The following is a 14,680-nucleotide window of genomic DNA, read 5'->3' on the forward strand; positions in this document are numbered from 1 at the left end:
ATGTGCTGTTTAAAAAGCATGTTTAAAAGCATGTCAGTTAATTCCTTTGTATTCACCTCAAGAAGGTGTTTGTTTTGAGCAAAAAGGCAAAAAGTATATCATTTTTTAAAATAATTTAGTTTATTTAACAATTGTATAAATGATGGACCAAACAAAACTGATAAAAACTGTTTTTTTCTCTTTTTTTTAGAAAAATAAATTTAGTAACAGGAATGAGCACTTTGTAACAGGAATGAACACATGATAACAGGAATGAGTGTCCATATGTGTGTGTATGTGTGTGAGAAAGAGAGTGTGTACATGACCATGTGTACATGTATGTGAGTGAGATTTCTGTGTTGAAAGGATGTTCTATGTCAGGGGTAGGCAAGTTTGGCCCTAGAGAGCCGCTGTCCTGCTGAGTTTAGCTCCAACCTTAATCAAACACGCCAGAACAAGCTAATCAAGCTCTTCAGGATTACTAAGGCTATAGGCAGCTGAAGTATTTTTTTCAGGGTTGGAGCTAAACTCTGCAGGACAGTGGCTCTCTAAGACCGAACTTGCCTACCCCTGTAGTAGGCAAGTACTTACATCACAGCGAAGGAGGTGGAAAGAGAGAGGGAGGGAAGGAAAAACAAAAAGGGGGTAAAAGAGAGGGTTGCAGGTGATTTCACTCCTTCCCTTGCAGCATGCCATTGGTGTGTGTTTCTAGCACAGTATAGGTTCATAGTATAAGTATAGTATAGGTTGTATAGTATAGGTTCTCTCCATCTTCTACAAAAGATAAGAAAGACAAAGACAAAGATTAACACAAACACAAATAAACACAAATAAAATGTGTATTTCATATAATATATTATGGATTTCTCTAGAAATATATTTTTGTTTAACATAGATTGTATATAGAGTAACACAACAATGTTACTCTAGATTTTAATAATTATATTTCATGTTAAAGTTTAGGTTTATATGCAGGGACATGTAACAAATGCTATTTTTTTAGTGTTTTGACTAGTTTTTAATAATGTTTTAAATTATATATTTTAAATTTGTAGTTAGAGTAATGTTCAGGACATTTTGCCTAATAATAAAATGTATTTTAGAGTTAATTTTCGTGCATATTTATACATACAATGTCCTGGGGACAGAAATGGCACACATTTGCTGTTATGAATACAACACAGCACAAAACACATGATTAAACAGCAATATAAAGGTGATATAAAATGATATACAGTTTGTAATTTGTACATTTTTTTTTTCTTTTTTAAGAAGATGTTTCACTCAGATATGCAACCCAAAAGGGAAGAAAAGATGATCACAACTTTTGTTTATACAAACTTTATGCTTTCTGCAGTGCTTACCACAGATGTGAATGGCAGTGCTTCTAAAGGACCTTACAATTATTTCCCACACCAGCTCAACATGTTAAACTTAGCTTCATCTATAATTTATTACCATTCAGTTTTGTTTTGTTCAATGCCAGTGTCAGATTTTATCTTTTATCATTTTATTATCCACTTCACTGATCCAGTTTGCTTTCTTCTTTCAGGACAGTAGTCCTACATGAAATAGCCTTCTTACAAAAGAAGATTTTTTTTTTTTTTAGAGAAAATTGATTGTATTTTGCAATTTTAATTGGCAATTTATGTAACTTAAATCACACATCTTTGCTCCAATCATTTTATGTTAATAACAATTAACCAATTTCTAAATCAGAAAAAGCAAAAGCTTATATCATAGCTTTCATTTAAGATGGATATTTTTTCTTGTTTCTTCCTCACGTATATATTTACTCAAGTATTGCGAAAATGACCTTTACATAAAGGCTTTAAATTGCCGCAGTTTAATCTACAGTGGCATATACCATGTCATAGCAGAACATCAATCATCCCAATGTGTGTTTGAATTACTCTGTTGAGCCATTGAGCTAATTTCAGAATCCTGAATCCAGTTTACCCCAAAGACCATATTAAGCTCCATCTGTTTACTTTGTGCTTGTGAGATAATACACAATATAGCAGAGAATGACGAAGACTGTGAGAAAACATTCCAGAGCTCCCAGTTCAACAAACAGTATGCCTATACGCACACAACCTCCGACAAGGCGTAAACCAGAGTTTAGGGTGGTTTGGAAGGTTTTAGAGAGTGGATCGCCTTAGTCTTAACTAAAATGAATAGAAATAATATTAATAGCAAATTAATAATAGCCACAAAATTCAAAAGTTTCTGCCTCGGATTAGGTTATAATTAATAGTTTTTAATTTCTTTCTTCTTTTTTTTATGTGAGAGAATTATATATACAAATATATATTTTTATATATGAATATTTAAATTTTAGTGTTTATATCAACTTCTTTTGATCAGGATGCAGATCCTGGAAAAATCTCATCATTCATGACACAAGCAATAAGTGCTATTATGCAAAAACATTTCCTTCCACAACACAAAAGTACAGGGCTTGAAGTTTTGTTAAGGAGTGTTCACAAAGTTGAGTCACTTTTGAGGATTAATGTACTAAGGACTCAATATTTATATATCATTAGTTCAAAAAACTACCCCACCCCATGCATTGTTACAATCATTTCTCTTATAAAGATTATTGAAATACAATAAAGGCACACCAAAACCACAAACATTTACATAGTTACATTTCCAGCTATTTCTATTATTTTACTCTAGCATTGAGTTCAAAATGCAAAATAAAAAGTCCTAGAAACATATATCAATAACTAAACTAAAATCATCAATCATCATCTTTCATGGTTCTGTTTTATATAGATGGTATAGCTGAAATATAATTTCTAAATATAGCCATAATTACTAAACAAGACTAAGTATTATACTAACAAATCTAAAGCAAGCAAAATAAAGATGGCATAAGCAAATGGGTGCATGGTTGAAAGAAGAATACTTAAAAATCAACATAAACTTATTTGATGGAATATTTATTGATTTGGCTTTGAATATTATTTGCTGACCATTCTTATTCTTCTTATTATTAGTATTATTTTTTAATGTTTAATGTGTTTTTTCCCCCCTCGTTAAATAATTAGCAAGTTTCTAAAGTGAACCTGTTTAGTCACGCATTCTAAAATCAGGAATGGGAATCTATCAGCTAAATGTTACGTTATGCTGTCATGGAAGATAAACATTTGGCCCCACCTTTAGTTCAATCGTACGTCCCTTCTAAGGGACAAGTGGTATAAAACTCTGAGTATGGGACTGTGTCTTTCTCATTGATCTTGTGGAGAGCTTGACGCTCCAACACCATGGGGATGCTAAAAAGAGTATCCATAGGAGTGCTGCAATGGGTGACACTGTGTATTGGACTGGCAGTAACACAAACAAGTAAGACAATTTATAAGTGTTACTGTTTTTAAATACTGGATTTTACTTTGATTGTAAAATGATTTTTTCTATTTGAATTATAGTAGCACAATAATTACAAGAATTGATTCAGAATAATCATCATTAAACGCAAAAATTATCTCAACAATTAAAAAGGGAAGATAACTATCAAATTGTTAGGAGATATGGGTAATACAATTTATCTAAATTATATTCTGTATAGTGGAACTGGAAAAAAAATTAAGATTTGGGCGTTTTGCAAAGCATTCAATCAAATGATTCTTACGTATGTTTTAACATATATTAAAAAATTCCTCCAGCTGTTTTCACAACAATGAACATGCATCCAACTGCTACGATAGAATTGGTTTCAGGTAAAAAATCTCTAAGTCATTTAAATTCAAAGGTTTCTTCATAATCAACTTTAAAAAAACTAAAAACTAATATTTTATTTATTTATTTTACCAGGATTGACTTCACAACACAATGAGCTGGTTTGTAGTGCTTGGGGTAACTACCATTTCAAGACCTACGATGGGAACTACTTCCAGCTTCCATCTTCCTGCAACTACATTTTTACCTCACACTGTTCGACCACCTATGAAGACTTTAACATCCAGTTAAGGCATGAGGTGGTGAGCAATGAACCAACAATCAGCAAAATCACAATGAAACTACAGGGGACAATAATAGAGCTAACAAAAGGCTCTCTCACTGTTAATGGGCAAATGTAAGTGATTCTGATTATAAGCTGTTGTTGTTGTTTTCTGGTCATATCATATGACCCGCAAAAATGATGTGTTGACTTCATCTCACATTGCTGTCAATCTTCACTTTGTTTTTTGATGGTGGTTTGGGAGTTGGTAAGACAAAAAAATCAGTGTCTAATGTTATCAATGTCAATTTTATCTATAGAGTGACACTTCCATTTACCAACTCTGAAGTTTTTGTCGAGAAGATGACATCTTATATTGCAATCAAGGCTGTTTTGGGGCTAGTAGCCATGTGGAATGAAGATGATTCTTTCATGGTAAGGATATCTTATCTCATTATGCAACAAACCAATACTGCCCCCAATATTTCCCAAACCTGTATGAATTTCTTACTTCTGCTAAACACAAGATATTTTGAAGAATATGGGCCAAACAGTTCATGGTTCCCATTTATTTCCATTGTATGGAAGAAAAAGAAATACTATGGAAGTGAATGGGGCCCGTCAGCTGTTTGGTTTTGTTCTACAACGTACACTGCACACTTTTGCACCCCAAGCTATCTTATCTATTTACTTAATTAAAAACGTAAATTTTCAACATAACTGCTTCAACATAACTGCTTCAAAATTCGAGTTTTCGTTATGGGTGTGTGTAATTTACATTGTAGAACAAAATGTCAAAGTATAGTCAAGTTATGTTTGCCACAGGCTTTTGCTTTTCAAATCGAAAACCCCCATTATATAAAACCCCATAGCAAAATTCCTGAATGAACCAACAGCAAATTTGCTGAATTGCTGACGTCATACGTGCACCACTCTATATACTGTATCATATATATGTATTAATCAATTTTCAGGTCAAGTTAGATGAAAAATACCAAAACCAAACATGTGGACTGTGTGGTGACTTCAATGGAATCCAGACTTACAATGAATTCATCAGTGATGGTATTTATTCATTTATTTATTTACTTTTACAATACTGTCTATAGAGAAATATATCTGTAACTTTCTTGCATGTTTCACACGATTGTCCACAGACAATGAAGAATTATTACATCTCTTGTTTTAGGAACTACGCTGTCCGTTTCTGATTATGGAAACCTCTGGAAAATGGATGGTCCAACAGAAATCTGTCAGGAAGACAAAATATCTCTTGATGAAAACTGTGGAGATGAGGTAAGAAATGAAATTGTCAAAGCTCCATTAGACCTTTTCTTTGTCTACACAGAAATGACAAGCAATTAACTCCCCTTAAAACTGGGGTGGAAATAATTCAATTTTTGGGCTAAAAAATTGCATTGCTCAAGGCTAAAATGGTGTTGGTTCATGCTCTCTTCTTGTCTTTCTGATCCTAAACTTCACCCACTGTACACACCTTTTTTACTTACATAAAATGAACACTTCTGAAGTTATTTAAAGTGAGGAACACATTTTATTGTGCATTTTGAGTCAGCATTGTGAATCTCATATTACAAAACCAGGTTTTAAGTCACAGGTAGATATACTTTGTCTTCATTAAATCTATATAAATATATATATATATATATATATATATATATATATATATATATATATATATATATATATATATATATTGATTTAAAATGTAAATATCTGAATGTGAATGGATTTATATCACAAGCAGGGGAATATTTGGAATCATTATTATTAGTGGTTTCATCATTTGCAGCTGTATTATTTTGTTGATGAGTATTTTATGTCTCATTCTCCACAGAATTTTTGTCGCGATATCTTCTCCAGTGCAGTGTTCAGTGATTGCACAGGTCTGGTTTCCATTGATTCGTTTGTCCAAGTTTGCATGAAGGACTTATGCCATTGCAATGGCACCTCTGGATCCTTCTGCCTATGCAAAACTATCGCTGAATATTCTAGACAGTGTGTACATGCAGGTGGAAGGCCTGAAGAATGGAGAACAGAATACTTTTGCCGTAAGTATGCCATGTTCATGCCCAGCATGGTTAATTTTTTGGCCATTTGTTAATGTTTGCCTTACCATTAATATAGTTGGATGAGATATGGCCTTAGCCCTAAACATGATATGTTTGAATGATCCACAGTCTCCTCTTGTAGTTTTGTATTCTTTTTGATGCTCTCTGAATAGTCTTTCTCCTTCTTTTTCTATATTGCAGCACATCCGTGCCCAGAAAGCATGGTGCACCAAGAGTGTGGAAATCCCTGTACTGACACCTGTACCAACCCTGAAAGAGGACAAGTGTGTGAGCGCCACTGCATTGATGGATGCTTCTGCCCTCCTGGTATAGTGTTTTTATTATTGTTTTCCTTATTGACACTATCTTCTAAAGTAACTGACTACATTAATTTCACGTTTCACTGATCCCTAATCTAATATATATATATATATATATATATATATATATATATATATATATATATATATATATATATATATATATATATATATATTTGATATTATCTTGATTTTATTATATTATTTTGATATTGTTTTGTTTAATCCTCATACAATTATTTTAGACTGAAAAAGTATGAGCCCAGTGACTGTCTGAGCCATAACCTATTTTCTTCTTTCTCTTACTTCAAGGCACTGTTTTTGATGATATACACAACACTGGCTGTATTCCACACAGTGAATGCTCTTGCATCCTTGGAGGTAAAATATTTGCCTCTGGGGAGAATTACACAAGCAGCTGCAGAGATTGGTAAGCCTCCATTGTTTGTAATTCACATTCAATTTGCTCTTATGGTCAGTATAAATACATGATTAAAAATACTAAACGATTGAATATTTAATGTTTAATATATTATGTAGGCCTACTATATTGAGTGTTATAAAAAGTGTAGGTTTGTATTTACATTATTATTTCCCATTTAGTACCTGTGAACAAGGACAGTGGAATTGTAACCAAAAGGATTGTCCACAAGCATGTTCAGTAGAGGGTGGATCCCATATTACCACTTTTGATGGAAAAGCCTACACCTTTCATGGAGACTGCACTTACGTCCTTTCCAAAGTATGTGCTTGAAGGCAATTACCTTTATAAGACAACATTTCAAGACATCGCATTACATATGTGCTGTTGCTGTATTAATTAATAGGAAATTAATAGCTGATTTCTAAGGCGCGTCCTGATATTGCTGAGTTAGATGCGTTCCTGGGTCAAAATATTTTGTTGATCCTGGAACAACATTCTAGTCTGAAAATTTAGTCTTAACCCTATTCCTACCCCTAAACCTAACCCTACACATAAGTTATCCCAAAAATCAGAGGGAAATGATAGATGAATAACACTTATGTCGAAGCATAAATTCATGATTTTAAGCCTAAATGTTTAAGCAAAAATGTTGACCCAGGAACATGTTGAACTCAGTAATATCAGGTTATGCATTTCTAAGCATTGTGCTAAACAGCGTCATAATATAATAAACATGTCAGATAATAAATGTCCAGATGTAATTTTATTACATTTACATAACATTTAGTCATTTAGCAGACACTTTTCTTCAAAGTGACTTATACATGAGAACAGTAGAAGTAATCAATTATTTTATTAATAAAATGTAATTTTTTCATCATCTAAAAAATGATAATTATGAGTTTGTGTTTAATAACTGAGCAGCTTTTAGAAAGCCATTAAAATCTGTTATGAGGCTGATATTAGGGGTAATTGTGCCTATTGCATGATTGATTTGATATGCATGATAAGATCCAAATGGTACAAATTGATTTGTGGTGGAAACAGGGATTACATTTGCATGACTAGTTTAAGAAATTAATTGGATGTTTTTTTGTTCTCACCAAATTAACCCACAGAAGTTAACTATTGCTGTCTAGATCTCTTTGTTAGACAGTACATAGTGAACTAGATTATGGCTGAATGAAGGATAAACAAAATGTGTGCCACAAACAAACAAACCCTATTTTAATAATGACTTACTAGAAATTATTACTTAACTGGTCCATTTTTCTTTCTTTTTTAAAGCAATGCACAGGCACAGAATTCACAATTCAAGGAGACCTGATGAAATGTGGTGTGACTGAAACTGAAACCTGTTTGAACGCAATAACTTTGGCATTGTCAGATGGAAGTACTGTAAGTACTAAAAAGGATTGGGGAAGGGGAAAAAACAGACAATGTTTACCAGAACAGGGTTTTATCAAAACTTGATGAAACCCCCTCTTGCTCTTCACATTACTGCATATATATATATATATATATATATATATATATATATATATATATATATATATATATATATATATATATATATATATATATATATATATATATCTGCATGTCATTCTGAAGCATTTCTGAACAGAAACCATTTGTGCATACAGGTGTTTAAAGTGGATTCCAGTGGAAATATTGAGGTCAACAGAATAATTGTCCAGTTGCCGTTTTTAACAGGTAGGCTATGCAAATCAACAGACATGAAAAGAGAAAATTTAGGGGTAAAAATAAATTAATGAATTCATTAATTAATAATAAGCACACAAATATAATTATACATTTCAGTAGGCCTACTAAATCAATTTTTGTTATCATAATAGAGCTAGCTAAGTTAAATTAAAGCTACACTATGTAGCTTTTGGCCCTCTAGCGGTTAAAAACAAAACAAAAACGTGTGTCTTGCAGAAGAAGATTGCTTTGGTTGCACTTTGGCTCTGATTCTTTGCACGGATGAATGTGGTTCGATGCAACTATGAACCACATGGATTTATGACATCTTATCAGAGCGGATAAACAAATAAATAACGGCTGTATCTGAAATCTAATACTCTCATTCAGTTTTCCCTACATTACTCCTAAAATATAGTTCAATATGCTGGAATTCATTCGGCACGATGTTTAAAGTGCATATCAGTTGTGGTGTATCAAATGAGTGCACTTAAAAATATCCATGGTGGTTTTAGGCTGTCCCCTAAAATAGTGCACTCTATAAAGGTATAGGGGGGATTTCATTTTTTCTTTTTGTTTTTAGAACCAGTTTTGGAAGGTGGATTTTTGCATACTCTCATTAACGATACTGATATTGTTATTTTTATCAAAATAAAAAAAAAATAAAAAAAAGTTGCATAAGTGTAACTAATATCAAAGAAAGGTTATTTGGTGAATGTAGGGAAGGGAATGTGAATATGAAGCCTTTACAGTGATGTCATTTCAAATGGTGTGGGTGCATTGAATGATGAAAAACTGATCATGAAGAGAAAAAGATATATGGTTAATGTGGACTAACTATGGTTATATAAAGGAATACTGGATTACTACTTGAAGTCTTGCATCATATTAAACACACACCAATGTCTGTAATTCTAAATTTGTATTATTATTTGATTTTCAGCTGATGTGAGCATTTTCAAGCCCTCCTCATTCTACATTATCATTCAGGCCAATTTGATTGGGCTTCGTCTGGAGATCCAGCTTGTACCGTTAATGCAGCTTTACATCACAGTCAATTCAGCATACCAAGGAGAAACATGTGGTATTTACTTTTACAGACCTCTTCGTGATAACCTTCTCATGCAATACTCTGGACAAAAGCATCATCTTGTACTTTATGTGAAGGCATTCTGTCTTTTTTTTCTGTGGGATTATCTACAATCTTCAATTCATTATGCCCTAGATTAATTTTGTTGATAAATTAATCCACAGGTCTTTGTGGCAATTTCAACAACATTGAGGCTGATGACTTTACAACCATTGGTGGACTCAGGGAAGGAACTGCTTTGGACTTTGCCAACACCTGGAAAACAAGAGCAAGTTGCCCTGATGTTAAAAGAAACTTTGAGAATCCTTGCAGTCTGAGCACTGAAAATGGTATGAATTTAACTTTACTGTTGGCATGTGTTTTCCACAATACCATAACACTTTGCATTTGTAACTCTGGAATGTCATCATGAGCTGATCATGTTTCTAATAAACACACAGAGAAATATGCACAGCACTGGTGTTCCCTGCTGTCAGATCCCTCATCAGTGTTTGCCCCCTGCCACTCTGAAATCAGCCCTGAAGTCTACAAAGCAGTAAGTGAAATTACAGTCATATATATGTCAGCTAATTATACATTTCATTTTTAACTTTTCTCTAACTTTTCCATACTTTCTAGAATTGTATATATGACAGCTGCAACTGTGAGAAGAGTGAGGACTGTATGTGTGCTGCATTGTCTTCATATGTACATGCATGTGCTGCAAGAGGAATTGTTCTTGATGGCTGGAGAGAAGCTGCCTGCAGTGAGTTGCTTTCTTCTTGAGAATATTTGATAGCTGTGAACAGCTTGATCACAATATGTTCAATAAGTTGATTTTAGTTAAACTCAATTAAATGTCATCTCTTTCTTCTCAGATAAGTACACCCTAACTTGCCCTGCCACCACGGTCTACTCCTATCAAATGACCAGCTGTGACCGCACTTGCCGATCCCTCAGCCAATCAGACAGCACCTGCGCTATTGACTTTGTACCAGTAGATGGCTGTGGCTGTGCAGAAGGAACATACATGAACGAGAATGGTGACTGTGTTGCATCTTCCAGCTGCTCATGCTATGATTCAGGCAAAATTGTTCCTGCTGGGATCTCCATCTCCAAAGATGGAGGATCATGGTATGGACATGGAGTTGGTTACATTTATGTTGAATAAAATATTTGTTTAAAGGCTATATTTTGAATACAGGGTTTTTAACTTTGTGAGAAAAATAAATAATTGATTTTAGTATCACCATTGTAGGCTACTCAAGCCAAACAAAATTTGTATAGAGCATTTCATAATCTTTGCCAGTCATTTTAACTGAAATTTATAATAAATTTCTCTCTTAACCAAGGGGATGTTGGGCTTCCATGAATTCCAGTTTGAAAAACCTGTTGTAGAATTTGATTTAATAATATTTAACCTAATATTTATATTTCAGTATTTGCGAACAAGGGAAACTGAGCTGCTCTGGTGGATCAAATGGCGAAGGTGTGTGAGAAGCTATATTTAAATTGTTAAAAGATTAAATTGTTAAGATAATATGTTTCTGAGTTGCTGTGAAGAGTTTTTAGAAGATGTTTTATGAGATTTTATCAGTGATTGAATTTGACATCAGCTACACTTATATCTTTAAGTGAGTACACTGTCTTCATCAATTCTATGATTCTTTACTTTTAGAATGCAACGAGCCAATGATGTTTTTCAACTGCTCCAGTGCTAGCCCTGGATCCAAGGGATCAGAGTGTCAGAAGAGCTGCAACACATTAGACATGGCTTGCGTGAGTTACTTGAATGCCTACTAGTATGCTAGTTTTTCTGTTTCTGTGCAACACAAAACAAGACATTTCTTTAAGTGACATGACATGGTCATAGTGCACTGTACTACTCCAATAGTAGAACTCCAATAGGGTTAACAAAACACTAGTCTGTGACAGACTGTACAAAAAATAGCTGTGTGAAGATACTTTATAAACTCTCCCTTTGTGTTCCACTGAGAAAATAACAGCATAACAAAATAATAAATAACATAAATAACAACTAAATTGTAATTTTAGGATGAACTATTCCTTTCTGCCTCAATAATCTGTTTTGAAATATTGCATTTGCATGACTGCAGATCAGCACAGAGTGTGTGTCTGGCTGTTTGTGCCCAACTGGGCTGGTGTCAGATGGGAAAGGTGGCTGCATTGCTGAAGACCTCTGTCCTTGCATCCATAATGGAATTGCCTACCAACCTGGGGAAAGCATCAAGACTGATTGCAATACATGGTATGTTCAACTGTGAGATTTTTAATTATTTTCATATTTTAGATACTATTGTTTATAATGCACTTGCATATTTTTTTATAGTACTTGTAAGAATAGACGATGGATATGTACCACAAACCAGTGCAGTGGGACATGCAGCATCTATGGAGATGGTCATTATAGAACCTTTGATGAGAAAAGATACGTATTTAGTGGGAACTGTGAATACAGCCTTGTTCAGGTATGAACCTTGCACTTTCTTATGAGGCCGAAGATCTTTATAACTCAATCTAAATCTAAATTTCTATGCTATGACCAGGACTTCTGCAATAGCACCACCGGCACTTTTAGAGTCATTACTGAAAATATTCCCTGCGGATCCACTGGCACCACTTGTTCCAAGGCTATCAAGCTTTTCCTCGGAGTGAGTTAACTCTTAACATTTACCAAAGCAGGCATAATCAAGCCCTAAATTAGTACAGAATGAGCATTGCATTTGTCATTTAAATTTCAGAGCAATGAGCTTAGATTGACAGATGGATCCTACCAAGTTGTTCGCAGAGATGCAGGAGAGGAGATTCCCTACCAGATGCGCACCATGGGGCTTTACTTAGTGATTGAGGCCAGTAATGGTCTGATGCTCATTTGGGACAGAAAAACAACTATACACATCAAACTGAATCCAGAGTTTAATGTGAGTACTGTGGCAGGACTATTACCTTAATCCCTGTCAAGTCTATTTATTAAAATACAAATATCTTATTAATATTTATAATAACAGTGTTCTATTCATACGGACAGGGGCGCGTGTGTGGTCTGTGCGGAAACTACGATGGGAACGCAAACAATGACTTCACTACACGCAGTCAAGCAATTGCTGTCGACGCCCTGGATTTTGTAAACAGCTGGAAGCTCTCTAGTTGTCCAGATGCAACTCTCATCCAAGAACCATGTGTCCATAATCCGTATAGGGAGGCCTGGGCACAGAGGCAATGCAGCATCATTACTAGCAATGTCTTCTCAACCTGTCATTCACAGGTACTTACAACAAACTGCTCTTTAGAGAACTCGAATATCCATTTGTTAAGTATATTATGTCTGAAAAATCAAATGCATTTACCGGCCACATTTTTATGAATATTGCTTTAAAGGTGGACCCCTCTCCTTTCTATGATGCTTGTGTGAGAGATGCATGTGCCTGTGATAGTGGTGGAGATTATGAGTGTTTCTGCACTGCTGTAACAGCCTATGCACAAGCCTGTAATGAGGCTGGAGCCTGTGTTGCCTGGAGAACACCTAAAATATGCCGTGAGTCACTGATAACATTCACATCAGATGTGCTGTAAAGGAATGACTAAAAACTGTACACCACAAAATCCTTAAACAACTTTAAGGTTTGCCTTTTCATTGCAGCATTATTCTGTGATTATTACAACCCCCCTGGTGAATGTGAGTGGCATTACAAACCTTGTGGAGCTCCCTGTATGCAGACATGCAGAAACCCCTCTGGAAACTGCTCTAGTCAGATACCAGCGCTTGAAGGTGAGACAATTACAACCAGTTATATCATCTGCATGTTAGTGAGGAAACAACTATAAATACTTGCATTTGTAAGACACATTGAATTAATTTTGTCTTGTCACACTTATTTTTAAATACATATTTTTAAATAATGCATAATCAGTGTACAATTACTACTGTAGAAAACCAAGAGATAATTTTGGGGATTTTACTGCAGCTTTAAAAAAAAATAAAAAAAAATCATGCAAATGTGTCAGTCATAATATCACCTTGGTTCAGAATCATGAAAAAGACATATAATAGGCTGTCCCCTAAACTGGACAAGTTAGAGAACAATGTCTTCATTTGTCACAACAATTGATTCACTGAAATCTATTCTTAAAATGAACTTCACATCGCCTCGGATGGATTTTTTGTTTGTTTTTTATTTGATTTATATTTTTCCCATTGAACCATTTTAGGTTGCTATCCCAAATGCCCTCCTGAGCAGCCTGTTTTTGATGAGGATAACATGAAGTGTGTTACACAGGAAGATTGTGGCTGTTATGTTGACATGTTACATTATCAGATTGGCCAGCAGGTGCCGACCACAGAGAACTGTCAGTCATGGTGTGTGTATATTTTCTACACTTATTCATGTTTTATATATGTCACTAATAGTTTTTTAATATCCTATTTGTGCTTTTTTATCCTGCAGTTATTGTTCATCGTTTGGTGTTATCTGTGAATTTGATGTAAATGGTAAGACTTTTAGCATTTCAGTTATAGTTTAGTTTGAAGATTGTAAAAGCAGAATCTACATTCATTATATACGTTTTTAAATATGTTTTTTTTTTCTTCATTTATAGCATGTACATGCCAGTACAACAATGTAGAGTACAATTTTGGAGATATAATTTATCACACAACGGATGGACTGGGAGGATGTATCACAGGCAGATGTTCAGTCAATGGAACTATTGAGAGGACTTTGACACCTTGTGAAACGACTGCTGTTCCAACTGTCACATCCCCTCTGACCACAACACAGAAATTAACACCAACCCCGACAACAGTTTTTGTCTTCAGCACCCCAGGTACTTGGTCATTTTTGTAGTAAATGGTTTTTCCTTATATAATGCTCCTATATTTAGGGTTCATGCATTGGGAATCAAAGTGTATGCATTAGTTATACTGGGAAGACTTGTAGTAATAAACGGTGATTATTTTCATTCAATTACAAATGATAACAACTTCTCCAGACAATAGAACTGAGTAGCATTTTTATATTATTCAAACACTGAACATGTTTTTTTTTTTTCAGCACAAAATTATTAATTTGCTATTATTCATAATTACTTTAAGATTTATCTTATTGAAATGCTTATTTTACATTTATCTTACATTTAAATTACTCA

At 34.2% G+C, this 14,680-nt stretch overlaps 1 protein-coding gene across 1 annotated transcript in view; it reads left to right on the top strand.

The window, feature by feature from the left end:
- The first annotated feature begins 3,251 nt into the window (after positions 1-3,251).
- Positions 3,252-14,680, top strand: part of LOC137030785 (mucin-2) — a 29,841-nt gene continuing 18,412 nt past the window's right edge. The window contains exons 1-28 of the mRNA XM_067401219.1: positions 3,252-3,330; positions 3,799-4,060; positions 4,246-4,360; positions 4,900-4,990; positions 5,115-5,221; positions 5,781-5,994; positions 6,196-6,321; positions 6,627-6,744; positions 6,918-7,056; positions 8,026-8,136; positions 8,385-8,454; positions 9,389-9,529; positions 9,700-9,864; positions 9,976-10,070; positions 10,154-10,280; positions 10,393-10,648; positions 10,954-11,003; positions 11,193-11,293; positions 11,632-11,783; positions 11,865-12,003; positions 12,082-12,186; positions 12,277-12,456; positions 12,564-12,800; positions 12,914-13,070; positions 13,176-13,304; positions 13,745-13,892; positions 13,981-14,024; positions 14,132-14,359. Coding sequence (XP_067257320.1) covers positions 3,252-3,330; positions 3,799-4,060; positions 4,246-4,360; positions 4,900-4,990; positions 5,115-5,221; positions 5,781-5,994; positions 6,196-6,321; positions 6,627-6,744; positions 6,918-7,056; positions 8,026-8,136; positions 8,385-8,454; positions 9,389-9,529; positions 9,700-9,864; positions 9,976-10,070; positions 10,154-10,280; positions 10,393-10,648; positions 10,954-11,003; positions 11,193-11,293; positions 11,632-11,783; positions 11,865-12,003; positions 12,082-12,186; positions 12,277-12,456; positions 12,564-12,800; positions 12,914-13,070; positions 13,176-13,304; positions 13,745-13,892; positions 13,981-14,024; positions 14,132-14,359 — 3,886 coding nt within the window. The remainder of the gene's footprint in view (positions 3,331-3,798; positions 4,061-4,245; positions 4,361-4,899; positions 4,991-5,114; positions 5,222-5,780; positions 5,995-6,195; positions 6,322-6,626; positions 6,745-6,917; positions 7,057-8,025; positions 8,137-8,384; positions 8,455-9,388; positions 9,530-9,699; positions 9,865-9,975; positions 10,071-10,153; positions 10,281-10,392; positions 10,649-10,953; positions 11,004-11,192; positions 11,294-11,631; positions 11,784-11,864; positions 12,004-12,081; positions 12,187-12,276; positions 12,457-12,563; positions 12,801-12,913; positions 13,071-13,175; positions 13,305-13,744; positions 13,893-13,980; positions 14,025-14,131; positions 14,360-14,680) is intronic.

Source organism: Chanodichthys erythropterus, chromosome 11 (genome assembly GCF_024489055.1).
Source record: "Chanodichthys erythropterus isolate Z2021 chromosome 11, ASM2448905v1, whole genome shotgun sequence".
Taxonomy (NCBI): Eukaryota; Metazoa; Chordata; class Actinopteri; order Cypriniformes; family Xenocyprididae; genus Chanodichthys; species Chanodichthys erythropterus.